This window comes from Zymoseptoria tritici, chromosome 9, assembly GCF_000219625.1.
Source record: "Zymoseptoria tritici IPO323 chromosome 9, whole genome shotgun sequence".
NCBI classification, from domain to species: Eukaryota; Fungi; Ascomycota; class Dothideomycetes; order Mycosphaerellales; family Mycosphaerellaceae; genus Zymoseptoria; species Zymoseptoria tritici.
The window spans coordinates 1,315,598-1,343,080 of NC_018210.1; the positions used below are offsets into that span (position 1 = coordinate 1,315,598).

Here is a 27,483-nt window from a genome sequence, read left to right on the forward strand (position 1 = left end):
TGTGTGAGACTGTGCTGGAACATTGTTCAGCGCAAGATTCGTGCTGCGGCGTCGGAGGTGTGGCTGCGTATAATATGGTGGGAGCTTCGGCCCCGCGGAATACTGTCAGCGGAAGCCGTTGCGCCCACGATCGAGCACGATGCAAATAGCAATGCATTGAACATCGCCGAAGGACTGTCGGGACATGTTGACCGGGTCAAGCCTCGCTAAGCACGATTTCAGCATGTCCGGCTGATGTGATCTGTATACACAGTACCAACGTTTTCGCCAACGTTTCCGGAAAACTCTGCTTAAGCCCGCAGCTCATCACAGAGGGAATGTCTCAAACCACAAGCCGGAGTACAACGATTTGCCCTTTTGGACTTACGAGCAGCCATCTTTCAGCATAGCCACGTGGAATCAGCCTCTACACCGACGGACGCTACGACCCATTGACCTCTGGTCGAGGCTTCGATCTTGGAAGCAGCACATCAATCCGCCCGATCGTGGCTGGCTATTCTGCGGTCCGCTCCTGCACTGAAAGCTCGCAGCCAAGCCGTTGCGCTTGACTGCATGGATTATGCACTGGAAGGTGTTTCGGATGTCTTTTCCTGAACCGCTCAGGACACTGTCGCAGTTGCTTCTACGCCGCACAACTCACAGTTCGCGGCTGCTGTTCAAGACATTGTCACCACTGACGAAAGTCTCACATCCATCATCGCAAAAAAGGCCCGGCCACTAGGGCTGACTTTTGGTACCAGCAAGACTAGGCCGCGACCTTACCCGAGGGGGCCTCCGAACGAATACCATGAGACTCACCAACAAGCTGACGCTTCAATCTCACTCCGTTGACCGCTTGCGGGCGCCATTCACGAATTAACTCTCCTTCGCCTGGTATCGCACAAGACAAACGTTGTAGATTCGGAACTACATGTCAATACTCTAAGCTACCGCGCTCATCCCACCGAGCGACTCATATCTCGGAGAAAAAGGCAACATTCCCCTTGCTCAAACTCAGACCAGGCTGGGTCAGACGGGAGCGATGATTGACGGGACCGTCCCGTTCATTGCATTCTGTCTCTCACTCAGAGAGCACCTCGGCGGCGGATCTCTGGACAGCGTGAAACGCAAATTACGCCTACTCATCCGTCTGGTTCGCTGCGGAAAGGTTTCAGATCCTCTGTCGTCGATGTCGAGCCCTCCATCCCCACCGAGGATACCTCATCATGAACCTGTCTCTTCAATCCGCGACGCGCAAGTCTCTGCAAGTGCAGCTCCTCGCAGTAGTCCGTCTCCAATGTCTACGCTAGCGCTCGCGGCGACTGCACCTGCTTCACCATTTTACGATCCTATACGACGGCACTACGAGATCGACAGGCCTCTCCCGGGCCATGCGCTCCACATGCCATCCGCTCACCAACAAGAACAAGCTAGTCACAACATACCAGGACCGTCTACATTTCAACCAGGACCCTATTCATTGCAACCAACTTCGCAACCTTTCGTGCAGTCAGCATCCTCGACTTCAAGTGTTCATCACTCAACAAGTTCGCGTGGAGGGCGCAAATCGAAAGCCCACGTAGCTTCGGCATGTATCAACTGCAAAAGAGCACACCTCAGCTGCGATGTCGGCCGCCCGTGCACGCGTTGTGTCGCTTCTGGAAAGCAGGTACGCGCCCTTTACGCCTCTACTACTCGCCGGCCTACATTGACTCGTACATTAGGACAGTTGCGTCGACGTGCAGCACAAAAAGCGCGGCCGACCGCGATTACGAGAGGAGGGCGAGTTCAAGGCCGAGCAATTAGCAGCACAAGCTCGGTCCTTCTCGACGATCGCCGCGGGAAACATCATCGCTCCATCACGACCAATTGCTGCCCCTCGACATCGGCGTACAGAGTCTTTCCGCTCGATCCGCTCACAAGGCAGCGAAGGCTCAGCCTTTGAACCGAGCCCGCCGCACCACTTCCCACGACAGCAAACTACACTACAGCCTGCCTTTGGGTATCAGCCCACCAGCACCACAGCCAGATATGAAGTTCCTACCGCTTACTTAAACATGGATCTACTCGTGATCAAGGCGAACGGTCCATTCCGGCAGATAATGAATGGTGGACGCGATCCAATCGGCAGGCAGATCAGCGACCTTGCGGGCTTCGCGGACGGCGAAAGCTTCTTCAACCTTCGGAACCGTCTAAGAGCAGAACGAGAAGCACGAGAACCTGTGTACATGCCTCCAATCATGCAACAAGGTCACGATCCTCTGGGCGGTGCTTCCGAATTGGACGTCGATCGGTACACCCACGGCTTTGACGACGGCACGTACACGTGGCATCGACTACAAGGAGGGCCATCAGAAGCACCGTTTCCGGCACGTATTAGACTGGGAAAGGCCAACGCATACTTCGTCGCGGTAACGCTTCCAAGTTTTCGACCAGTGGAAATGCCTGCACAACCTCAGGTCAACCCTCCTGCCTTTGGAAGAAGTCCTCCGGACAGCCACAGCATGCGAACTTCGCCACCTGATCGCCCGCAGCGAGCAGGATTCGTACCATATACCGAAACTCCAATGCTACCCGCACAACCCACGCCGCAGACAAATCGTCCTGCAGTACAGCAAATGCCTAGATCATATCCGCCGCCACATCTTCCAATGCCACCGCTTCATCGACAGGTCTCACAAGCATCGGTTTACCCAGCTTATCAGACCACTCCTTTAGGCACGCCTAGACTTTCAATCGCGGAACCGCCGACAGAAACAACGGCGTTCACGCCACGCGCCTCTTCACGAGAAACCCAAGCGGTGCCCGTACCTCCACCAAGTTTACAGCTACCGCCGATCGTGGGGAATCGAACGCCATTGCAAAGCCCATATCCAACCGCGGGCCCTTTTCCTGCACTCCCGAGTGGACAGGCGCCGCTGCTACGGAGCGAGTCAGACGAAGATGGCAGACAGGAGTCGCCAAAGAAGAGACGGAGAATGGATATAGATGATGTGCTGCATCGGTGAGGGCTTAGGTCAGCGCATGACTGTTGAGCTAGGCGCTCAATCCCATCACCCAGAAGCTGTACGAATAGAGGAACAGGAGGATGTAGATTTGCCACATTGATACCACTATAATAGTCGTGGGCAGGAGGAGCCACATAGAGCACACGGGGAAGCAGAACAACAGCGCTCTTCGGCGCAAAATGGTGACGAATATTTCGTTCACTATTCTACATATCCTACGCTAAGACCATTGCCCTTCATCATCTATTCGCGCTGACCAACGCCCTCGCTATGCAAAATCCCGCTCTTGTACAGTTCCCGCATGACCAAGTCCGGTACCGCTATGCAGCGGTCGGCTCGGCCTCGTTCGAAGCATTCAGTTTGGGCGCCTCTTCCTCCGTCTCGGTCTTCACAGGAACGACGAAATTCGCAGCCTTTGGCTTGTTGGGCGCCTCAGGAAGGACCTCCGGCATCAGATCGGGTAAAAACTTGTGCAGCCTCTCCCAAGTCTCTGCCCACAACTTCTGCTGTGTCTCTGAACGTTCGTCTTTGTCGCCATCAGCAGGCGGCGGAGCAAGCTGCCCGCCGCTGCTCATGACTAGCAGAATGTTCTTCAGCGACTCCGGTACGGCTTCGACCAGCATGTCGCTTTGACCCGAGTTCATGAACCGATCCATGATGGCGAGGATCTTGATCCAAAGGTCAAGCACGCCGTCCCATTCGCTGAGCAATACCAGATAGTGGAGAAAGATCTTGCACAGAAGTTGTGCCGCCTGCACGCGGGTTTCGGCCATTCCAGCGGGGTCGGTCTGGTAGACTTCAGGTTTGAGGAGTTGGTTGATGAGAGGGAAGAGGACCTCACCGAAGATGTTCGTCCATTCGGTGTGATCGGGAGAGGCGAGTTCGGAAGACAGCAAGCAGCGTTGCAGGGAAGAGAATGCTTGCTGGCGGATCTCGCGGCAGGGATTGACGCATTGGGTGGCTAGACAGCGGAAGATGGGCGACCAGTACGCTCTCCATGCCTCGTTAGTCTCAAGCTGTGACTGCTTAATCAGAACCGGCACGCGGCGGGCGAGCGATGAAACGATGGAGATGGCGCGCGTGCCTCTCGCGACCGCTTCGTCTTTCTTGGCCGGCTTTTCCGGCGGTGATGCTTGTCGCGAGCCACGCTTGCCCGACTTTTGTTCTCGAGCGGCGCCGACACTTCCAGCAGTGGCAAACGCATTGAGCAAAGCGACACAGGCATCGTAATTGTCCGGCGTGATTGCAGGGTTCGGCCCGTCTGCAACAGACTCCGAGATCTGGAACACCAGAGCCGCAGCATCGGGCTGTGGTTGCAAGTTATGAAGCACCGCCCAGAAATCCGGACTTGATGCCAACTCGTTCTTGAGTTCGGCAGGGCCACTGATGCAGCCATGGAGACCTTTCAGTACGGGTTGAGCGCACTGCTTCAGAACCTCTTCGCGGAAGCTCGAAATGCCGTGCAGAACGACCGGTGCGCGAATGTAACCGTGGTCGTTGCTTGCTCGAAGAAGACTGAGCAGATAGAACACTGTCCTGCTCAGCGCGACTGGGTGCAATCGACCAGAATCTCCAATCACACTCTGCAGTGCCTCGGCGACGTCGGCGCCTAGAGTGTTGATCGTTTCTTCGTCTCTCAATGCTAGTATTGTCGCCAATTCCAGAACATAGACAACTGCCGGATTGTACTCCGGCTGGTCTGCTGACGATTTCGTGCCGTTCGTGCGCGGTGACGGGAGCTCTGGTTTGACCGATATCACCCTGGGAGAGCCTTGCTCAGGCAGGTGCGCGAGCAGTGACATGGTCAACGACTTGAGTGACGCGACTGGTAGCTCGCTGACGTTCCCGAGTATCTCTTCGAAGTGACAAGCATTGATGCAGTCGACTGTGGTCAACGTTGCCTCGATTTCCTGCTCATTTGGCTCCGGCGGCTCGTCGTTCATGACGCTGCTGACGTAGCTTGTGAATGCACTGAAAAGTCCAACATCTGTGGATTTCTCATTGCGCTCAATGACTTGTGCCGGAGATTGCAGAGGTATAGCAGGGAGATCCAGATCGCGTGAGATGGAGGTGAATGATGTCGGAATCAGAGAGTTGACAAAGAGGTTGACAATGATTCTGACGATCTGCAAGAGCATTAGCAAAATGGTCAATGTTCCAATGAGCGCCAAAACTTACGTGTGTCCATCCATCCCGAATTGCACCCTCGTGCCCGTTTATGATTCGAAAGAGTACCAAGGTCGCCAATTCAGCCTTGTTGTCCCTACCAAAATCGACTGCGAATTTGCTGACCATGATGCTCTTCCCACTCGCCTGGACCTCAGTATTCAGACTAGTGCTTGGGGGCGTCTCAGTTGCCAGCGAGCTGATCTTCGCCAGCGACAAAATGATGTAATCCAGACATTCGCTAATCTCATACTTGGCCGCGATCTGCGCGCACTGGTTGTAGCCGGCAATGACTCTCTGAAATACCGCATCTTCGGTCGCCGAAACGAAGACGTAGTTTAGCGTCGCGACGATCGGTCTCCAGGTAGCTGAGAACATGTCCGCATCATACAGGTTCGTCTCACAGATGACCAGATCCTCGGCGGTTGCGGTCTTGACGAGCAGCTCTTTCCAAGCGTGCTCAAAGGCGTGCTTATTCTCGTGCTCTTCGGGAAGAACAATCTCACGGCTCTTAATGGCGTCGTAGATCTCTTGAAGAAGACCTTGGTCAAAGTCCGATTTACCACCATTAACGCCGCGCAGGTTCTTAGCAAAGTCTTCAAACTTCATTCGGTTCTGGCCTTTGACGTTGGGGTTGTACTGATCCGTGTTCAACATGATAATCGCATAAGTCAGCACAAACACCGAGTCGATGTCCTCAATGTGCTCGGGTTTCGCGACTTCAAAGTACTTCGTGCTGAATACCGTCACAATTCGCGCGATGAGTGCAGCCTCTCCAGGTAGACGGAAGCTATTGAGCAATTGCCGAAGCGCTTCGTCGATTCGATGATCCTTGAAGTCGAACAAATCCATGAATGCGTCAAGAATGGGTTCGTTGGACTTCTTCGAGATGTACTCGCCGAGAACCCTTTTGTCTACTCGAGTTGTGCCGTGGAGGAACTTCACCACGGAATGTGGATCGTTGGGATCGCTAATGATGCCTTGCGCAGCGAGATATGCCAGCCCGCCCTTTGGATTCTCGTTGAACTTGCTGGCGCCTTTGATGATGACCTTTTTCTGTCTTCTGCGGTCTTGCAGCTCCTTCTTGTCAGGAAGACCATCCACGACTGGTTTCTCGTCCATTCGCTCGGCGATGAATTGAACATATCCTAGCAGAGAGTCTAGGCAAAGAGGCGGCACGTTCGTTGTACTCCACGTTGCCGAGTCTGGGAAAGCATTTCTGGAGAGCAAGCCGACCATGTCTGCGCACAAGTCGCTTCTGTCAACCTCGCAGTCGTAGTTGACGAAAAGCTCGGCCATGAAACTCGGAACGCGCACAAGACCGCCGATGCTCTCGACCATAGCCTCCCGAGCATCAGGTTTGCGAGATCCGCCTTCCATGCCCAGCTTTTGTCGATCTCGAACGGGAACAGGCGTCGAACGACCACTACTGGGAGTTGCAGCAGGCCCGGCCGCTTGGGGCCGTACCAGTGTAGGAGCTTGTGGTACTCCGGCGTAGAGTGACGGGTCGATATTTGGCTCATCTGGGATTGGGACTCGAGGATGTAGGCAGGCGACAATGTATGACAAGAAGAGCTCCTGCTGAAGTTTAAGCACGTTTCTGCAAGTCGCAAGCAAAGTTCCGGCAACTCGAAGCGATTCGTGCAGGATGGCGATGTTCTCCGAGCGGACCAGCTGGAAGAGATTTCGGCACATGGTGTCCTTTGCCAGAGACGCCAGACTTGGATGGTTTGCGATGCTCGGGCCTGCAACCTCCAAGGCGACATTGACTATTCGCAAAGCCATGACGCGGAGTGTGTCGGTTCTTTGACGATCGTGTGGGTCCAGAAGATCAGACAATACTCGAAACAACTCTCTTATCGAAGGCAGTCCATACGGCTTCACGTCGATCACTTCTCCATCCTCCCCTTCTGGTCTTGACAGATCAAGCTGACTTGTATTTGCATCAATCGACGATCGGTCTGTATTGCTTGCAGCGACCTCCAAGCTCGAATTTGTCCGCATCTGCTTCATCGAGTCCGGTCCATGATCTCCATTCGGCGAGGAGTCGATTTTCGCGGCGTCCATGTCCTGCTGCGGTACTGAATCCTCCATGGTATTCACCTCTTCTCCAAATTCTGCTTCCAGTGTCTTGAGCCTGCCAAAGATGGTCTGACACATTGTAACCATGCTGATCTCCGCGCTTCGTCTCAAGACCTCGCTCATTCTCAGATGACAGCAGATTGACAACGCGCACTCCATCATCTCACAGACACTCTGGTCACCCAGCACTTCTCCCGAAGACCCGCAGATCATATCCTCCATCAACTTCAATATCCGGAGAAACACCACCTCATCACTCGGGCTATTGTCTCCCTCGAATCGACAGTGCGTGACAGTTGCTGCCAGCAGCTGCATGCCATGGCTGAAGTTTGGACTCCTCGGATTCACAATGTTATAAGCCAGCATCTTCGTGATCGCAATGAGTGCCAGACTCGTGATTGGAGCGGTAGTACTTGAGCTTCGAATGACCTGAAGAAACGGCTGCAGAAGACTCGGCGTATCGAACTCTTGTATATCCTTGCAATGCTTCAGATCCGCGCGTAGCTTCGCGAAAGCACTCATCAATGGGTTGTCCTGCATGCTCTGCCCCTTCTTGCCGCGAAGGCCCCACCGTGAGGATAGTAGTCCGCCATCCTCGATCAGATCAATCTTGCTGCTAGCTCGATTTCGAATGTGGTTCGCGTCGCGAGCATCGCTTGTGGAGCCTCGAGGAGAGTTGCTGCCGCCGAGAATGGAGGATATGGAAGAGTGTGCCCATCGGGCGTGCTTGCGCATCGCAGACGTGACGGTAATGCATTCTGTGACGACCAAGGCGACGGGATCGATGGCGACGGTAATGACCCGTTGACCTTCGAGTATGCTGTCCGCCATGGGAGCAGTCAATCGTGGCAAGAGCAGGTTGATCGTTCGAGAGTGGCCAGATAGGCCTCTTCCAGCTCAATGTCTCGGCTTCCGGGGAGGCTGTATTATTTCTCCGGGCGCGTGATGCCGTAGTCTATTGCACTGACGAAGTACAAGCCATTTAGCATTCGCGAAGACCTGACCACTTCGTTCCGAACGATTGAGTCGGAGTTGTAGAAAGTTATTACAGAGAGCGGAAACAAGCCTCAAGTCCGTGAAGCATGGGTTGAAGACAACACGCGCCAAGATCGTGGAGATCAGCCGAAGACAGCTGTTAGTCTTGCAGATTAACTAGCACACGACACATGCATGCAAGGAGGCTACAGCCGTGAAGAAGGTCAATTTGAAAGTCTTTTGTACGATCCGAACACGTTCTAAGTCATCTATTCAGCCATGTGTAGGCTCATGCTCCGCTATAATGTCCCATGCCCGAAACAGCCATTGCCGCAAGGCATTGTGATCTGCCCCCGATTGCTTATGTTTTTCTCCATATTCTCCATCATCGTGTTCGTTCAAGTATACGCTGAGGCCGCCCTCGACCTGTCCCCGAATGCGGCTTCAGCCTCGCAGGCCGTAACGTGGTCTTCATTCGACCGGCCCTCGATGTTGCAGGAGACAGGTCGAGGCGGTAGTCCACCAGTCCAGTGGCCACGTTGTCTATTCGGTTGACCCGAGCTCAAGATCCGAATCGAGGAAGCGTGATGCGGAGAAGCCGGATGCTCCTCACCGAGCTCTACCTTCCATCATCCTGCTTTTTGTGGTGCAGCCTCTTCGGCTTGTTTCTCGGGTGCATGTTGGTCGCCAGAGCTTTTGTCAACAACCGCCTCAGCCTTCCGCGCGGCCAATTTGGCAGCTCGTTTGGCAGCTTCAGCCTCGGTCATGCCCTTCATCTGCTCCTTGTCCTTCTCCCATTGGGTCTTGTCTGCTGCCACCTCGAATTGGTTCTGAATCTTCTCCGCGCGTTCCTTCTTCTGCTTCTCCTCTGCTTCGCGCTGTTTGCGCTCCTGCTCCATCTCCTCCATATGGCGGATGTCGTCCACGCTAGGTTCGTACAAATGCCAGATGGTATAGTGAGGGAGTCCGACCACGGAGAACTTCATGCGTTTGGCCATCTGTGCGTTCAAGTCGTCAGTATGCTGCGCCGTATAACGCTTTCAGGCAAGATCTCACCTTGCCAAACCCTTCAGTCTCCGCGTGCTTCTCGAAGCTGAAAGCTGGGAAGTGCACGCCACTTCGAAAAACATTCGCTTTTGCCAGGATGCTGACACCTCCTACCCCATCAATTTCCATCTCCATGTCTGGATCGCCGTATGGGTCACGAAGGTATGCCAAATGCGGTCTCCAGGTAGCATACTCGGCATATCCCTCCACAATGACTGCATCCTCATCGAGAGTCTCCGCGAGCGCCAGCGCCGTTTCAGACTCCTGCCAGCTGTTGAGATCGTACGGTTGCTCTCCGCCCAGCCAGTCCGGTAGCGGTCTCCAGACGTCTGTTCTGCGGTCAGTATTATCCACGTCCTGATCCCTGTGCAATACGTACTGGGGACAATGACATCCTTGTTATGCCTCATCAAGTCCTCCAAAATCGTGAACGGCGCCGTCTCCACATCCACGTCTCTCCAATATACCCAGCTATGTGTAGGCCTCAGTGCCGCCGAAAGCAGCCAGTTGCGTGCCTGTGCCATGCTCTTTCTCCGACTGGCCTGCGCGGCAAAGCCATGTCGACTCTCCACATCCTGATCGACTTTCTGTCCAAAATTCTTCTCAATCACCGATATCTCCCCAAATGCCATTTTGGGATCCTGCTGCGCCTGCAGCTCCGCCAGTAGATCCGAAAGTATAGGTAATGTGTTGTCTTTGCTGTCTCCAACCAGAAAGGCCAAATCAATGAGATTGTGCGGATAGGTGAGATTTCGTAGATGTGAGAAGAACATCGGGAGATGCGGCGCTGCATCTCTGAGCGGAGCACACAAGAGTATTCGCTCTTCCCGCTCCCAGCCGCGACTCGTTCCGCCGACATGGGAAAGATCGTAGTATCGGACTGTCTCGAGCTGGAATGGGTCCCCGCTGGATAAGAGGCCCATCGAAAGCGGCGCAACGAGGAAACCCGGTCGGAGGGACGGGAACACGATCATCAGTATGAGTATCAGCGTACATGCGCCTCCGACTCGCAGAAGCGTGCTTCTTCGCCGCAAGGACAACCCCCGGGACGACCGTGGCTGGTATCTTCAAAATGTCAGCACTCAACCCGGCGTCTTCTCTCCTGCGAAATGCTCACTTTTCATATTTGTCCGGCCTTATACTGAACCCGGTTTTATTGCTGCCCATAGGGTATGCTCCAGCTCCTCGCGGTGTGCCATTGCTGCCTCCATATCCATGCCTGTTCATCTTCTCTTGCTGGGCCGACGAGACATAAGAGGGGAGCATATGTCGTGGAGTTTATGGAAATTGCGCAAAGCATAGATGTTTGTTGGCTAATAGAGTTGCTCGCCAATTGCTCCTGAGTTGTGTGCGAGGCGGTCGGTCGTCGTAGGGTCGAGGATGTCTCGGGTCGTGCGATTGCGCGTCCTCCAGGGCGGCTCTCACTTTTTGGCGTCGCGTGCTCTCTTGACTTCTGCGAACGCCTAGTCGATGAGCGTCGCGTGCGGTTTCGAGTCAGTTCTCCTGCAAAGTGGAATCGAGCAAGAGAGTCCTGTGTGGGCGTTGATGTGGTGTTGTCGAAATATCAGGTACGGAACAACTTGCAGCGGAGCGCTCGAACGTTTCAGGAGCTGACCCCTGTCGCCAGAACCAAACGTGGGAGTCTCGCCTCTTTCATCCTCCACTCTACAATAACAGCAGGTTATTACAACGACAGTAACCCGCCGCTTCGAAGCAGCGCCACTAATAATCGTAGCCACGAGGCTTGTTCATGATTATTGAGACAAATGGACAGGACATTCTGATGACGAGCCCAAACATTTTCCACAAACCTTCTGCCGAAACTCAAACATATTTATGAAGACGCCACACAGCCACAACCGTTCAAACGCAGATCTTCCGGCTTGGATCACGCGGGGCACTGTTGAATGAGGGCACGCCTACAATGTTGCCGAAGGAGGCAGTTGAACTTCAAGTTGTGGGTTGTTATCTTCTGCAGACGCCCATGGCCTGCAACTCGCACATGCTACAATATCCTGGATAGATGTATCACCATTTGGGATTGCGGAGTGTGGAAGCCTTTAAAAGGCCAGCGAAAATGCAGTTCATCGACACCTGTAGAACCAAGTTGGATGTGGGCCGGGCACGGCGACCAGACAAATCACATTCACGCCTTACCTGAGGAGAAGTAGATCATCTAAAGCTTGGTGCCATGCAAGCATCGACGGACGGAATGTCCACAACGAGTGAGCGCCTGTATGCTCACCAGGTCTAGGCGGACAATTGAAATCTGTGATGCAAAAGTAAGTGCATGTTTGAAGAAGCCAGTAGTGCTTGATCAATGGTGAATGTTCGTCGGGTCTCAGTCAAGCCGTTTTTACGCATGCCCACCCGCCGGCATCTCCTCACAAAGTCCAAGACGGACAGTGTGATTCAATGCTCTGAAGTCCCATTGCGCGGCATCACATGCTCAGCCGAAGCGTTGCATGCTTACCACAACTCCACAACCGATCATCCCGCCGCGGTCGAGACTTTGGCGGTACGGTATAAGGAAGGAGGACTCGGAAGGTGATGCTACCAAAGGGTTCGTGGAATGGATAAGACTGTGCTATCATCTTTGTAGTGAGGGCATGAAGACTCGAGGTCGACTTACCATTTGTTCGGAGGTGCGGGTGGCGGTCGTGTGCGCGTTGATCGATGTCCGAGGTGACGGATCTGTGGCGTCTTCGATTAGCCAAGTCCATCAAATGCGTGCAAGAATGAAGTTTCAAGGTATTGTTCGGATCAGACAAAGTTTTGGTAAAGGTACAATATCCACATAATGTTTTGCTTCGGTAGCAGAACTGGAAAAACCGATCATCATGAAAGTGGGGAGGGTAGAGAGGTGCTCAAACGTACCGTCGAAAGCAAGCGGGAACCGTGTTGTGGAATGGGCGGCTTAGCAGAGGATTGAATGGATGTCTGGGACACTGTGAGTATCGATTGCGTGCCGGTGTAAATTGCTCATCGAAGTGGCGGAGAAGAGGAAGAGTCAGATGGTGATGCATGTTTGTTCGTAGATCATGAAGTGTCTCCAGAACGGTTGTGATAGGCTCATCATTCGGGAGAGAGTTGAAACGAGGTGTTGGACGTACAAATGCCTCGCTGGACCAAACATCAGGCGACAAACCAAGGCGTGGTCGGCGCAGTATTGAGTTCAATACCATAGCACGAAGCGATGGAGCCCATAGCGTCTGAGACATGCCAGCTCATCGCATCGTAAATGCAGCTTCCATGAAGATCGTCGACAAGATCGCGCATGCGGAAGATGCCAAAACCATCATTGATGCGCCGGGTGGATGATTTTGATGTGTGGAATGAAGTTGATGTCGAAGAGGAAGCTGCGAAATGCGAAGATTTTCAGTTGAGGAAGCTGCGTCCGAGCGTCCTTGGCGCTAGGAAGTAAGACATGGCTTTTTTGACACAATCCGTCGTCCTTCCTTTCCCAGCCTCACCATCACAATGAGTTGAACACACCACAGCAGCTCGTCGTTTGACAACACGAGCGTCACAACAGGTATGGCCACCACTCCTCTCTCCCATCAACACACGCTCGGTCAAATGATTAAGAAACTTTTAATCTGTCAATCCCCTGAAGCTACACGCTCTTGACGAAGAAAAATTGCTATGCTCTTTATGATATCCACTCTCGATCCACGATACTCAACGCATTTGCTCATTGGAATCGAGCACGAACTGACTGGACGTTTAGGTCTCTTACACAGCCCACGAAAACATGGCAGCAAGCACGAACGCAGCGGCCAATGGGTCAACAACTGTATCTGAGCCGATTGCCATCTCCAAAGTCGCCCACCGATACATGCTGTACGATGTTAACATCGTCACGTACCTGCGTAGGGAGCACAACATCTCGGGTGTCCTCATCGGCACGCTCCCGCAGGCATCCCAGCAGAACGTATTCCTGGGTCTGCCTCTCGAGCTCATGCCGGAAGAAGCACGTCTGCTGGTCGAGAAAAAGGTGGCACACATTGTAGACGACGTGGCTGAGCACAAGCGGAGCTTTCTCGGTGGCGGCCTCGGTGTGGACGAAAGGAAAGCGTTTCAAGCCGCTTTGCGAAAGCAAGGGTTGAGCGCAGCAGCCGAGGCCACCAAGAAGAGCGACGACAGGAAAAAGGCAGCGCTGAAGAAGTTGGGAGCGGCCAGCGGAGATTGGAACGACATACCGGACGACATGTTCACGCCAGATCCCAACAGGAAGAAGAGGCCTGCGGCACGAAGAGTCGGCTCGGTCACCGCTTCTGCTCCACCGACTCCACCCGTTGGAGCCAGTGACGAGGAGTCCCTCTTCGGGCCGCCTCCCGCCAGTGGACCTCCCAAAGCAGCTTCCTCTGTCATCTCAACGACCGAGAGCTCAACAGGCCCGGAGCCATATGGTATCACGCCAACGACCTCGCATCCTCCTCTGCAAGCGCAACCGCCGACCAATGGAGAGTCATTGGAGCTTCCCAGAGTTCCTGACTCATATCCCGTGTACAAGCATCTGCATGAGAAAGGTTACTTCATGGCGCCAGGTCTTCGATTTGGCTGTCAATACATGGCTTACCCCGGCGACCCGCTTCGCTTCCACTCACACTTTTTGTGCAATGGCATGTCTTGGGACCAGGAGTTCGACCTTCTCGACCTCGTCGGCGGTGGTCGCTTGGGCACGGGAGTCAAGAAGGGCTTCTTGGTTGGTGGAGAAGAGCCGAAGAAAGAGGCTAGTGACAGTGAATCAGGCAACGTGCGCGCCTTCTGTATCGAATGGGGAGGAATGTAGATGTATACCCTCGGAGACCTGTAACACTTGCAAGACACCTTTCCCTCGCATGACTTTGATCATAATGCGACTCTATCCGTGAATGTTACATACTTCGATCTGAGTGCAACATCCTGCGCCTGTTACAAAGAGGGCGGAGGCTGCTGGAGCACAGAAATGCATGTCTGCTTCGTTCGATGTTCGAGAAATATATGGGTTGCGCCACACGGCACACAAGTGTGCATCGCGTTCTTCTGATGGTCTCGAGAGCAGTGCAGAGAGCCAATTGCATCACGGTGTGGATCGTGGCGTTCGACAATCTTGCCACGTGCCAATTTATCCAACAAGACGGCAAATGCAAATCTCTCAGTCGGGAGTTGCATCTAGCTTATTATTAGGTTCTCATGCGAGGAACCTACTTGATACCTACTACAACAGAGTCGTCTGCTGACCGATCACCGATGCGATGGTCGGGACTCGGCTCCGCTGGAGCGGTCATCATGACAGGACGTTCATGCCACTGTTTGCCTAGGATCTATCGGTCGGAGATGTGCCTCGTGCGGGACGAGCTCCATAGATTGGTTGGCGTCACGTGGAAGACGCCTTTTGGTCAAGTCTGCCGTCCTGCAGAATGTGGACGCACGCGTGTTCTTCCCTTCGTCGCTTCGTCCATCCTTGTGCATGGTCGTAAAATCGGGTGTTCTATATCCTTCGACAGACGAGACAGCCTTATAGCCCGGGGTGCTTTCAAGTCGGCAGAGACCATTCCTCTAATGGCGGATACTTCGGAAAATTGACAACTCGTGTATGGGTCCGAAGCACTCATCCCTCCACACCTCCTCGTGATGGGTTGTGGTTCACATATCCCTGTTCGCTCTGCTTCTTCCCCATTGGGCCATTGGGCCCGAACCCTTGGCCGAAAGTGTGGAGGTGAGGTGGGGTTAATTGACTTTGCTTTGAACAGCGGTCCAGCGCGAGCTTGACGCAGGGCCGTCCGAGTCGCCGAGCAGCAGGTCTTTCCAACCACAAACCACTGATCGGTCTAGACTCCGCTTTTGTCTTGTTCTTTCGTCCGGCCTCTTCACCGTCATCTGCGTATGACATCTCCTTGGGCGTGTCCTGTGCTACAAGCTGCTGTACGTACTCACGCCAACGACGAGCTCACGATCCATACCGAACAACATGGTGCAGAGGGAAGAGAGACGCCGTCGCCCATGAGCTGATCGAAACCACGCGATATTGATCGACGCTGTTCGCTACCGTGGGACCGTGAGAATGCTCTCCACCAGCCAGAACCACTTCTTTCCAAACAATATCGGCACATCGTACACGAACGCGCGTGCTCCAGGCGCCTCGACCCACACCATGGCCACCGATGGTCTGGATGCGCTGGCCGAAGGCTCGCACTATGCTATGCAGCAGCTACAACAGCAGCAACAGCAACAGAACGGCGGTGGAACGAACAGCCAGCAAAGGCCGAGCTCGAATCACACGAATGGCAATGGAAGTGTAGACACCAGAGACATGCAAGCGGCGGAAGGCAATACTACTCCGGAAAAAGGTGGTCGGTCTGCGAGTGGGACAAATCAACCTGTGCGCAAGCGGATAAGCCGAGCGTGCGACCAGTGCAATCAGCTGCGGACCAAGTGCGACGGCAAGACACCCTGTGCACATTGTGTTGAGTTCGCGCTCACTTGCGAGTATGCCCGCGAGCGCAAGAAGAGAGGGAAGGCGTCCAGGAAGGATGTCGCAGCACAGCAAGCGGCCGCAGCGGCGGCGGGAGATGGCACCGACAACAGTCCAACGTCGGCCAACGAGCACTCGGAGGGAGCACCTTTGAGTGAGTCAAAGTCAGAAATGCGGTCCGGCGTGAAGCGAAGACGGTCGAGCGCAAGTTTCCAGGCGCCTCAGCCGCCGCCACAGCAGAGAACGTCTTCGAATGCAAGCCAGCAAGCTGCACATTCAGGACTCAATCGAGCAGGCTTCGAGCCGACGGGCGGAAGCATCACTGCAGGTGGCCTTGGAGACGCGAACGGTGGAGACAGAGCGGTGCAGCGAATCAACTCACTGGAGCAGCCGTCGGCTGTGGGCAGCCTGCCTGCACCAAGGGTCCCGGTCGCTCCAATGCAGGAACGGGGGATGTCGATGGGCATCAGCGACTACGGTAGCATTGACGACTACCACCGTAGTATCTTGCATCATGGATCGATGGTCTCCGGGCAGAACATTCTCCACACTGGACCGAACCCGATGCCACATTCGATGCTACAAGGGGGCACCATAACAGGCTATGGAGAGAGTCCGTACAACATAGCATCTCCGGGCAGTCAACAGGGCATCAATCAGCCGTACCAACTTGGCGGTGGCGGATCTCCGCTCTCAGCCAACTTCTTGCGACAATCGCCCGCAGCCGGCTCGCCTGGCTGGCTTTCACTGCCTTCACCATCCGCGGCGCTGTACCCTCCCCTACAGCAGATGCCGCCTTCAAATCAGACGCTTCGATATCCTGTTCTACGACCACTACTTCCTCACATCTCGGCCATCATACCAATCGGACTCGCATGCGACCTGCTTGACCTCTATTTTCAGAGCGCATCATCCGTGTTCATGCAACCGCACTCGCCCTACGTGCTCGGCTACCTGTTCCGCAAGAAGTCATTCTTGCGACAGAACAATCCTCGCACGTGCAGTCCCGCACTTTTGGCGAGCATGCTATGGGTAGCTGCACAAACCAGCGAATCGGCATTCCTCACTTCCTCTCCATCTGCCCGCGGTAAGATCTGTCAGAAATTGCTTGAGCTTGCTGTAGGACTGCTCAAACCACTTATTCACACTCCATTGGACGGCCAGCAGTATGGAGGAAATTCAGTTATCAACGGAGTTGCGCTGGGCGGATTTGGAGTGGCATTGCCTGGGCAGTCTCACGAAAGTGAAGGCGGCTCTCCCGGAGCGAGCGCTGCGCTTGACGATGTCGCGACATATCTCCACCTCGCCACGGTGGTATCCGCAAGTGAATACAAGGCTGCGAGTTTGCGATGGTGGAATGCTGCGTGGTCACTTGCAAGAGAGCTGAAGCTCGGTCGCGAGCTGCCACCTAACCCAGAACGCCATAATCCCGACGGGCCAGAAGCTGAGGCGGAGGCCACTGGTGAAGCCGGCCCACACCGCTCAGGAGGTCTGGGCTCGAACCAGCCTGGATTCGTGACAGAAGAGGAGCGCGAAGAGCGAAGAAGAATATGGTGGCTGTTATACATGGTGGACAGACATCTAGCAATCTGCTACAACCGTCCTCTGTTCCTTCTGGACATCGAATGCGACGGTCTACTGCAACCCGACAACGAAGCAAGCTGGCAAGCCGGTGATCACTACCCAAGCGAGAACCACGCCGAGACTGCATTCTATCGGCGACGCGGACCAAGCTTCGACTGCAGCGGCCACAGTCTGTACGGTTTCTTCCTACCACTCATGACAATCCTCGGCGAAATCATCGACCTAAATCACGCCCGTAATCATCCTCGCTTCGGTCTACGCTTCAAGAACAGCACCGACTGGGACGACCAAGTCAACGAGATCTCCAATCAGCTCGAAGCCTACGGCCAAAGCCTGCAAGACTTTGCCGCGAGAAATCTCAATCCTCCCGATCCGAAACAGGCATCAGGCGATGGCACGAATGGTAATGACGCGACCACCAGTCCTCGCTCGGCCAATACCTCCACCTCCAACCCGAATCGCCTGACGGAGTCCGCTCTGCAGACGAAAATCATCCTCGCGTATGGCACTCATCTGATGCACACGATGCATATCCTCCTCAATGGCAAATGGGATCCGATATCTCTCCTCGATGACAACGACTTGTGGATATCATCCCAGTCGTTCATCTCTGCGACGGGCCATGCCGTGTCTGCCGCGGAGGCCATCAATGAGATTCTCGAGTATGATCCGGATCTCAGCTTCATGCCGTTTTTCTTCGGCATCTATCTCCTGCAGGGAAGCTTCTTGCTGCTGTTAATCGCGGACAAGTTGCAAGCTGAAGCGAGTCAGAGTGTGGTCAAGGCTTGCGAGACGATTGTGAGGGCGCACGAGGCGTGTGTCGTGACACTGAACACGGAGTATCAGGTATATTGCCTCCTTGGCTGAAGTGTTCGAATTAGGGGCTAACACTATCGCAGCGCAATTTCCGTAAAGTCATGCGCTCCGCATTGGCGCAGGTTCGTGGTCGACATGAGGATTTCGGGGAGTTGAGACGAAGGGAGGTTTTGGCTTTGTACCGATGGACGGGCGATGGGACGGGGTTGGCGTTGTGAAAAAAATGGGAATGGGAGTGAATGCTTTGGGTGGGCGAAATGTGAGACGTTTGTGGACTGTGCTGGGTTCGGGTGTACAGATTCTGTCGTTGGCGGTGATGATTGCGGATACCCTGGAGATTATTGAACGAAGGACTACGAGAAGCATGCTTGATCATGAATGTATTGAAGTACCTTCGTACTCTATACAGGAACCCCCTTTCCGTCGGCTCATATCTCCGAGCTCCATCAGCCGGTACATGCTCATTCCGTGCGATGCTTCAGTAACGATCCGCGTCCACGACGTGCCTAGAGCCATTGACCGGAAGCTCTGATCAGCCTGCAAAAAAATGCCGCTCTGACTTCAAGGGCTTGTGCCTGATCTGTCTTGCGAGACAAAGTTCGTGCTGCTGGACTCTCACACGTACCAAACTTCACTCGCGTCATCGGCTGCCTGGATGAACAGAATCTCGTCGACATCCAGCGCCAACTGTTCCAGTACCATAGCCTCACGTGCCTCCTTGTCCGCCTCGAATTCGTCAGCGCTCCACCAAAATCTTTCTCCGCATCTAGTGCCTAGAGAGTTATGATCGTCAGCGACTTCTTACTATGCCTCGAATGATAGACTTGGTGCGGCAAACGGACTTACACGTCACTCTCTCACATTCGTAGCCATTCTCGAGCCTCGCGTTGCAGCCTGGGCATTTCTTCGTGGTCTGCTTCATCAGTGCTTCCGATCGTTGTTCGTGCTCGGCGTTCGCTGCACGCCGAATTCCTTGAACGTCCTTGCACGTCTGGCCTTCGTGCACGACTCTGCAGTCGAGACAATAGTTCTTCTTGCACTTTTGGCAGCAGAAAGTCTGGTCACTTCTCTTGTCGTCGGCATCGGGCACCTGTATGTAACCGTATCGACAGGACGATAGAGGGCATTCTTGGTAGCCGGGGATGGACCTGATGGCTTTGATGTTGATGTTGTGGATGTAGCTGGAGGTTTTGTCAATGTCACCATCCGGAAGATGCTCTGGAATCCGCAGAGAACTTACAGATCGAGCAATTCCGTGCTAGCAATGGTCCTGACATGTCGTTCTTCCAGCTTTTCCTTACACAGTATGCAGCGCAGTGGCCTCCGGCTGTAAATTTGGGGAATCTCTTCTTTGAGATGCGTGTTCCAGCAGCTTGAGCAGGCGTTCTTCGAGTGTGTGCAATCGGGATTCGGATTGGCTGGGAAGTCGTTGAGCGGTTTCCAGTGTCCGCAGTTACTGCATTCTTTTGCTAGGACGTCGGCCATTGGTGCGTCTGGAGAAGTGGGATCGAGAGAAACTCTTGGAGACAGACTCTTGCAATGATGGCTCGGAGATTCTTGAGCGAGATTCAAAGAGGACTTGCCAGCAAGTCGAATGTGTTGGAGAACGTTAGTGCAAAGCAGTGCTGTAGGAGGACAGCAACATCCTTATGTAGCCTCGAATCGTTCGATATCGACGCAGCGACATATCATGACAGGTCTCAGACAGGAGTCACATCGCACCGAGACACGGCGCTCAGAACGTGAGCGGATCGGAATATGTCTGGATTCTTCGTTCAGAACAGCCTAGACATTTGAGCTGATGTGTCTTGCCAGACACGGCCTAGACACGACTTACAATCCCATTCACTTTTGAATCCCACCAGCGCCACGCTATGCCCATGAATATGCTCCCGCAATGTACACAATGCTTCTTCTTCAGCGCCGACCAGTCCGCTGAGCAGCTGGTGGTGGCTCAAAGGCGTCGTCGTCATCGCTGATCTCGTCGTCCTCAGGCTCGACACGCCTCGAAGGCTGCGGTCTCGCAGTGGACCTCATTGTCGAGGATCTCGCAGTAGAAGGAGCCTGACTGTTGCCAAACGTGAGCGTAGCCTGTGTACCACTCCTGCCAGCTGCCGTGGCACCTCCACGTCCACGTGGAGCCCGCGGTGCTGCTGGTTTCTTGGCTGGCGCCTTCTTTGCTTGGGAGACGAACAAGCCCTGGCTCTCCTCTTCCTCATCGTCATCGTCGTCGCTGATCATGATCGCATCGCCGTCTTCGTCTTCTTCGTCTTCTTCGTAAGTCTGCTTCTTCTTGCCACGGGCCGGAGCTTTGGCCGGTGCCTTCTTCGCCGGCGCTTTCTTCGTAGTGGCAGCCGTCTTGCGTGTGGTGCCAGCCGTCGCCTTGCCTCCTCGGCCTCCACGACTACCTCTGCCTTTCGCAGGTCGTGTGGGAGTATCGTCATCCTCCTCTTCTGCCGCGCTCTCTTCACCGTCCTCCACGGCATACGACATCAGGCTATCCTCCCACGGCCCTTCCATGTCACTGTCCCAAGTCGGCGGTTTTGGCTTCAGAGTGCCCCTCTTCCGACGGATTCGCCGCTCACCTCTAGAGTGCTGCTCTTCCATCAGGAGTCGGTTCTTCTCGATCAACTCGGCCATTGCTTCGTCGTTGAGTTCATCTGCCTTCTCATCATCGTTGTCATCGCCCTCGGCTGCTGTGCGGGCGGTAGCGAGCAAGTTCTCCTGCTGGGTTTTCAAGCTGTCGCCGAGAAACTCTTCCATGGCGTGTTTGTCGTCCTTGTCGACGAACTGACCGACCGCGTCGCTGAAGCTGTTTTGCGGGAGGATGGTGAGGGCTTGGGCTGCAAGGAACTCCTTGACGAGTTTCTCAACCTTGACGCTTTCAAGTGCCTGCAGTTCCGCCATGACGCCGTCTTCAGGCATTTCCGGCTGCATCTTACCTGACCTGACAACAGCTCGCTTCTTGTGGAATTGCACAATGTCTGATGCGTTGGCAACTCGTCCTTGAAAGCGATTGGAGAAACGCTGAGGATTCTCGGTTTCGAACTTCCCACCATCCGGCGGTGTCGTCTCCACACGCAAGCGGATGAGTGGTAAAGGTGCCGCTTCATCTTCGTCCTCGTCAGATTGCTGGTGAAGCTCAGTCCACTCTTGCTGAGCTTCTGCGATGAGCTCCTCCACCACAGTCATCAAGAATGAAGTGATCTTTGTCTTGTTTTCCCTGACATGAGCGAGATCTCGAAGCTGCTTGAAATCCTTCATGACGATATCGCGAGTGAGAAAGGGTCGCACAGTCTTCAGTCGAATCGGTTCGACGTGATGCTCGACACCAGTGACGCTCACAATTGCAATGTGCTTGGGTTCTGCTTCACCCTTCACCAGCGATGTAGCCACGGAAGATCCTGGTTGCATCACCTTGAAGCCCATCTCCACATTCGTCTCTGGTTCGATCTTGCATTCGTGCTCGTGACCCCAAATGACGAGATCCATGTAGTTTGGTAGGAAGTTCTCGGGTAGGTAGCTCGTCTCGGTGTAGGCGTGGTGGTTTTGGTGGACACTCATGATGTTGAACCACTCATCTTGCTGAGCGCTTGGCCGAAAGAACTTGACATTGCCATCTCGAAATGTGCGCCACAGTCGCTCGTCGCGGACATTGCTCATCCCGTAAAGTGCAAGCTTGGTGTTGCCTTTTTGGAGAAGTACTGGCTTGACGTTAATGTTGTCTGACTCAGGTGTTCGACCGTAGTAGTTGAGTAAGCCTGACATGGAGAGAATATCCAGGGCAGCCAGATGTCCTTCTCCAGATGGATCGTCGTGGTTGCCGTGGATCGAAAAGACTGGAATCGCAACATTGATGTCTTGATCGTCGTAGTTGACATGGTTGAAGGCACTGAGTCGTTGTCAGTCTCTTGTCCTCAAGCATACAGCTTCGTCAACGACTGACCCTGCAAAGTGCTCGCTACCATCGCTTAGCATCTGCAGTTCGCATGGCTTGTCGCCGTAGCAGTTGGCGCGCAGACTACGCATGACTTGATACATCGACTTGCGAGATGGCTTATTCTCGTGGAAGAGGTCTCCGGCAAGCAGCACCATATCGACATCGCGCTCTTTTGCAACCCTCATGACTTCATCAAAGGACTTCCAACTGTCATCTCCACGGATTGGATCTCGTTCGGCATATCCGACATGGTTGTCTGTTGCCACCAGAATTCGGATCGTGTCGGGTCCTGAGCTTGATTAGCATCGTTTGATGAAGTGGTAATGTGCGATATACCTTGAGGGCCCGGCATGATGGATGACGTTTCGTTTGGTATCAGAGGGAAGAGGTTGTTGGAGACATGGAGAATAAGGAGACGGGACTGCCTTTGGACGGCGAAGGACCAAAGAAGGCGAGATGAATTGTGTTTGGTGAATGTTCAAACACAAGTTCATTGGCCGAGAGCGCATCGCCGCCTGGGAAGACGCGAAGTGACGCGAGTGGAGAAGTGGCGCTAAGTGCGGGTACTTCCGCTGCGCTCTTTCCGTCTCGACTTCACATCTTGTCCGTCAATCCCTCGAAGTGTCAACATTCATATGCAGCAATGAAGGTCACAGCAGCGCTATTCGGGCGCCGATCTGTGTGGAAGGGTGAGTTCAGGATAGTAGAATGGAACAGCTGACATAGCGATGCTGACATTCCTCGCAGGGCCACACATTGTCCCGTACGATCCTCCCCGACACCCGATATGACCACAACTGACCGCGTCAAAGTCTCCCCATCATCCGAGCGAAGGCCGGCGAACGAACACCGCCAGTGAAAACACAAGCAAGAAGTGCGACGATTCTACCAAACTTTGTCGGCCTGGTCTTCCAGGTCCACAATGGCAAAATCTACAACGATGTGCGGATAACGGAGGACATGGTCGGACACAAGCTGGGAGAATTTTCTGCGTGAGTGGATCTTGATGAATTCAGCAAGGAAGAAGAGGGCACACTAACAGTGTCTGCAGAACTCGGAAGCGGTTCACATACAAGCAGACGAAGAACAAGTGATGGAGTGATTTGCATTCGGTTCAAAAGACAGCATCGGTGACAGGCGCATGAGGGAATGGGGAAAGGCAAGGTTGGTTTGGCGTACATATTGCATCGGCACGTTCACTCTTCGTGATGCCGACATGAGTATTTCTGGACAATTACAAGTTGCAGAAAATCATACTACTTCGATCAGGTCCTTCGACATTGAAAGGTCAATTCCGAGTCGGCAAATCGGCTCTTCGGCTATCGCGACCGTATTATGCTGCTGGTGAGTAGACGTTTCTGTTCGAAATTCAAAAACATCCGCCGAGCGAAGTCTCGTCGCGTGGGGATGCCTACAGATTTCACAAGCAGGCAGCTGCTCCTGCCGCGTTGGGCCACATCCCACCTCCCACACGCGCTTCCTCAATTTCCATCTCAAGAAGGTTCCTGCGAGGCATCACAGCAGGCAGTGCTCGATCATGCATAGCCTCCTCTAAACACTTCTCTCCTGCGCTCTCCCCAGATCGGCACTTCTCCCATCTCCTCTTCATCTCCACAACACACACTCACTCCGTCGGCGGTCTTTGGAAAACACACTCATTACAAATCCACCATTCCCAACTTCTTCATAACCGCCGCAACACTCGCTTTCTGCTTGATCAACGCCTCCAACTGCACGCAGTCGCTACGGATTACCTCCACATCGCGTACCGTTTACCGGTTGAGCTTCACCGGTGAGTTTCAGCCGCTGTACGATGACCGTCTCATTGGCTGACCAAGTGATGCTTCCAGCTTGCTCCGCTAGGCGCTTCCATTCCGCTCCGCCGTGACCAACCTCACCCCTCCTTGCGGCCCGTGCACGACTCCGATCGCCCAGCAGACAAGGATTGCGCATACTCCTGCAGCGCTCGATCGCGAGTATGCCGAGCTCGAAGACGGCCCGCCGGGTTTACTCTGCCGAAGAGCTTCAACGACTGCGAGGAACGCACTCTCAGCCAAAATTACGCGAGGCGATTGAGGAACATGACGGTGAAGATGCCGAGATCGTGAAGGGTATGCTTGGTATCTCGCAGATCACACACCCCATCCACTGTCATATCTTGCCCAACCAAACGCCTGGCTTGGCAGATGTTCCCCCAAGTGTAGACCACAGTCCGCTCTCGGACTTCACACACTTCTTTTCACTTCTTTTTTCCATCTCATGCTACAACATATGCACACTCAATCACAATGGCGACGGTGGACAGAATCGTGGAGTGCATCACCTCCTATCACGATCCCTTCAGCAGATCAGATTCTTGGCAAGATGCTTACTGTCACCCCACAGAGCACGTACTCCGTGCGTCCAAGTCGTTCGCGGCGCGGTCGTTTCGTTCTCGTCCGTCCGTGGCAAGCATTCGGATCACGTCCACACGTTCGAACAACGAGAATTTGTCCGTTGGCAACAATGCATCCGACTTTCTGCGCCAACAGCTGTCACTTGCAGACGCTCCAACCAGCAGTGTCGTCCTTGGCGAGATCGCACCGAACAATCAGCTACTCCGCTCGGCACCGTTTGCCAGCAGCAAGTACGGCCCTTCGCCAACTCCCTCAATGAAGCGGAAGAAAGCCGAGGCCATTGTCAAAGCCCACGGCTCTCCTCAGCACCTACGAGTCACTGCTGGCGGGCGCATCGTCCCATCCGAGCAATCGCCTCTGTGCCACCCTCGCTACGGCTACAGTGCCATTAACCTGAACGGCGGCCTCATAAAATTCGCTCCGAACAGCCAAGCTGGAAACCCACAATGGACCAAAGCGACTGAAGATGGCTTCGTGGCCCAGGACATCAACGGCAACCTGTGTCAGATCGTCCACGGCACTGTTCTACCCCTCACCGAGGTCGATGGTGCCATGCGTCTGTACATGCCTGCACCCAACCTCAACGTCACTCAGCGTCCTTCCCCAGGCTTGGTCAACACTTCAGCTCCCACCAACGGAAGCATCACTCAACCACGCGAAGCTGCCCAGAGTAAGGCTGTAAACGCTCTCGAGCCATCCATCTCCTCACAAATCACCGCTTTGGAACTCGAATACACAAAGCTTGATCTTGAGCTCAAGGAACTGGACAAGACTGAGGTGCGCAATGGACGCATGATGAGCAAGTTTGCCAAGGACACATTGGTCGCCCGACGTCGTGAATTGGTCGTCAACATGGACAGGCTTCGCAAAGCTGTCAAGGAGCTCAAGAGCCAGCCGCCGCCAAATGCTCCAACATCGCCAAGGGCCATGGCTGGTCGGCCGACAGTGTCACCACCTCGCAACAATCGACTGCCGCAGTTCCTACAGGCGCATCACACCAACAATCCATCTCTGTCTCACGGCTATGCTGGTTTCCCGGTAGCACCACCTCCAGCATTCGGCGGTCATTATGGCAGTTCAATGCCCCCATCGCCAGAGGATGCATACGCCGGACATGCTTGGGCGGCACTACCACCAGGTCTTTTCATCCCTCCACCGACCTACGACGGCGCCATGGCCTCTTCATTTCCCATCGGCCAGCCTCAGATGTCCGTCACCGCTATGCCGGCCAACCCCAACATTCCTCAAAGCGATGGAGCTCGCTCGATGGTCGACAGTCTTATTGGATCCCCCAACGGACGCTCGCGCGCACTTTCAATCAAAGTGCCGGAAGCCAGCAAGCCAACCATGAACACGAAGTCAAACTTGAATCCAATGAGCCCGGAATACCGCCCAGGTTTCGATTCCACAAAGACCTCCGCCAACGTCGGAGCGGTCGCCAAGGACAACTCCAAGACGGCCGATGTTGGTACGCTTCCTGCAGTACACCAGCTCGAGCCTGTGTCGCAGAGGTCCCACAAGGCGGCCAATGCGTCCACGGACACCATCAGCCCGTCCAAGAAGAACAACCACGTGCACAGCTCCAGCATCTCGAGCGTCGAGACCGCCAATTTCTTCCCCAACAATACTCGCGAATACTCCACTCGCCCACACGCTTATCCTGTTCGACTCGATCAGTCCGATAGCAAGGAGAACAACGATCCAGACCAGGACAAGTCTTACAGCCCCCAGATCGCCAGCTTTCAAGCAACACCAGCACCTCCAGGAACCCCAATTCTCCCACCAGATGCGTTGCCAGAGAAGATCGATGGATACCGCGAGGCGCACAACGTGAGTCCGAAGCACAAGCGCGAGTGGTTGTTTGTGCAGGAGCATCCCGAGCAGCCAGAATGTCAACCATTGCCATCTTCATCGCCAGTCAAATCTCGTGTCTGTCAGGACGACATTTGTGTCGCCAGCAGCCCTCTCGACACTATCGACTTCGCTGATAAGCCGCGGGAGTGGATCGAAGGTTACCAGGCCGGCCTGCAGCGTAGGCCTGTTGGAGCGGACCGCATGGGCCAGTTTCTTGACGGCTACTGCTCGGGACTGCTCAAGTCAAAGCCTGAGGTCCCAACGTCCACCGGTCCGTTCACAGGGAGCCCGATCAAGACCCACTCCCGTCGACCAAGCCCGGCTTTGCACCACCGTACGTCTAACCACTTTCGATCTGCCGATCAGGAGACGGTACAAGCCCGCCCACCATTCGAGAACGCAATGAAGAGCATGGACACATTGAAACAAGCCGTGTTCGCGCCGCAGAACGAGAACGCCGTTCTCACGCCTGCTCCAGGAGGACCACATATTGACGGGGTGTCCAACAATCTTGGAGCCTGGGCGAAGACTCATGGCGGCGCTGCTCCATCAACGGACCCGTTGGCCAGCTTTCCGTTCCCTCAGAGAACATCCTCTGTTGTCAAGCAGCAGCGCATCATGTCCGAAGACAGCACCCGCCAGGAGATGGGAAAGTTTCAGGACCCTCGTCGTGTCACAGACCTCTCCGGCCCTTACCTGGGTCCACGGAGCATGGACCGTTTCATCAACTATCAGCCAACGTCTCCGGCTTTGAGCACGACCAGCATCGCATCCGGCAGCACGGCTGGTCCTGAAACGCACGCCCACCGCATCAGCAGCCTGACGAGCATCGACTCGAATCTCTCTCGAGGCCAGTGGCACGGCCACCGCATCATCACTCCCCAGGAATGGAAATCGTCCAGCTCGGTCGCTCATGCTGCCGGCTTGGCCACCGGCTACTTTGCACACGCACAGTTCGATGGTACGAATGATTGCATTCCGAACTACCCTGGTCCAGAACTGATCGGTACAGGACCTCCTCAACCACAACGTGTCACCTCCATTACCAGCGACGGCGCTGTCCCGAAGTGCGCACAACCTACCACTGGCCGGTTTCGCGAAGGCTCTTTGGATGGAGTCGAGCCGCCGATGTCACCTCCGCTGCCAGCCACCTCGCCCAACGGTACTCCCAACAGA

The 27,483-nt window shown here is 54.5% G+C and overlaps 8 protein-coding genes across 8 annotated transcripts; 4 read left to right on the plus strand and 4 right to left on the minus strand.

Moving 5' to 3' along the window:
* Positions 1 to 1,548: 1,548 nt before the first annotated feature.
* On the plus strand, positions 1,549 to 3,232 carry MYCGRDRAFT_110804 (uncharacterized protein; the record flags this gene model as incomplete). Its single annotated transcript, XM_003849399.1, has 2 exons — positions 1,549 to 1,648; positions 1,704 to 3,232. One exon carries the CDS (start codon positions 2,037 to 2,039, stop codon positions 2,985 to 2,987), a length of 951 nt encoding a protein of 316 aa, XP_003849447.1.
* Positions 3,233 to 3,307: 75 nt separating this feature from the next.
* On the minus strand, positions 3,308 to 8,066 carry MYCGRDRAFT_75696 (uncharacterized protein; the record flags this gene model as incomplete). The annotated part of the gene is made up of 2 exons (XM_003849611.1): positions 3,308 to 5,113; positions 5,166 to 8,066. The coding sequence occupies 2 exons, from the start codon at positions 8,064 to 8,066 to the stop codon at positions 3,308 to 3,310; spliced, it is 4,707 nt and encodes a 1,568-aa protein (XP_003849659.1).
* A 773-nt stretch (positions 8,067 to 8,839) lies between these two features.
* MYCGRDRAFT_75699 (uncharacterized protein) lies at positions 8,840 to 10,785 on the minus strand (the record flags this gene model as incomplete). Its single annotated transcript, XM_003849610.1, has 4 exons — positions 8,840 to 9,208; positions 9,267 to 9,586; positions 9,637 to 10,322; positions 10,375 to 10,785. 4 exons carry the CDS (start codon positions 10,521 to 10,523, stop codon positions 8,840 to 8,842), a joined length of 1,524 nt encoding a protein of 507 aa, XP_003849658.1.
* Positions 10,786 to 11,334: 549 nt separating this feature from the next.
* MYCGRDRAFT_110807 (uncharacterized protein) lies at positions 11,335 to 14,052 on the plus strand (the record flags this gene model as incomplete). Its single annotated transcript, XM_003849400.1, has 5 exons — positions 11,335 to 11,353; positions 11,512 to 11,539; positions 11,860 to 12,008; positions 12,761 to 12,792; positions 12,988 to 14,052. The coding sequence occupies 5 exons, from the start codon at positions 11,335 to 11,337 to the stop codon at positions 14,050 to 14,052; spliced, it is 1,293 nt and encodes a 430-aa protein (XP_003849448.1).
* A 1,344-nt stretch (positions 14,053 to 15,396) lies between these two features.
* MgXLR1 (putative xylanase transcriptional regulator) lies at positions 15,397 to 18,335 on the plus strand (the record flags this gene model as incomplete). The annotated part of the gene is made up of 4 exons (XM_003849401.1): positions 15,397 to 15,538; positions 15,593 to 15,925; positions 16,010 to 18,147; positions 18,201 to 18,335. The coding sequence occupies 4 exons, from the start codon at positions 15,397 to 15,399 to the stop codon at positions 18,333 to 18,335; spliced, it is 2,748 nt and encodes a 915-aa protein (XP_003849449.1).
* Positions 18,336 to 18,732: 397 nt separating this feature from the next.
* MYCGRDRAFT_95819 (uncharacterized protein) lies at positions 18,733 to 19,602 on the minus strand (the record flags this gene model as incomplete). Its single annotated transcript, XM_003849609.1, has 3 exons — positions 18,733 to 18,890; positions 18,964 to 19,298; positions 19,358 to 19,602. The coding sequence occupies 3 exons, from the start codon at positions 19,600 to 19,602 to the stop codon at positions 18,733 to 18,735; spliced, it is 738 nt and encodes a 245-aa protein (XP_003849657.1).
* Positions 19,603 to 20,034: 432 nt separating this feature from the next.
* MYCGRDRAFT_75707 (uncharacterized protein) lies at positions 20,035 to 22,428 on the minus strand (the record flags this gene model as incomplete). Its single annotated transcript, XM_003849608.1, has 3 exons — positions 20,035 to 22,009; positions 22,064 to 22,346; positions 22,394 to 22,428. 3 exons carry the CDS (start codon positions 22,407 to 22,409, stop codon positions 20,035 to 20,037), a joined length of 2,274 nt encoding a protein of 757 aa, XP_003849656.1.
* Positions 22,429 to 22,675: 247 nt separating this feature from the next.
* On the plus strand, positions 22,676 to 23,203 carry MYCGRDRAFT_62534 (uncharacterized protein; the record flags this gene model as incomplete). The annotated part of the gene is made up of 4 exons (XM_003849402.1): positions 22,676 to 22,746; positions 22,805 to 22,820; positions 22,870 to 23,049; positions 23,109 to 23,203. The coding sequence occupies 4 exons, from the start codon at positions 22,701 to 22,703 to the stop codon at positions 23,149 to 23,151; spliced, it is 285 nt and encodes a 94-aa protein (XP_003849450.1).
* Positions 23,204 to 27,483: the final 4,280 nt, after the last annotated feature.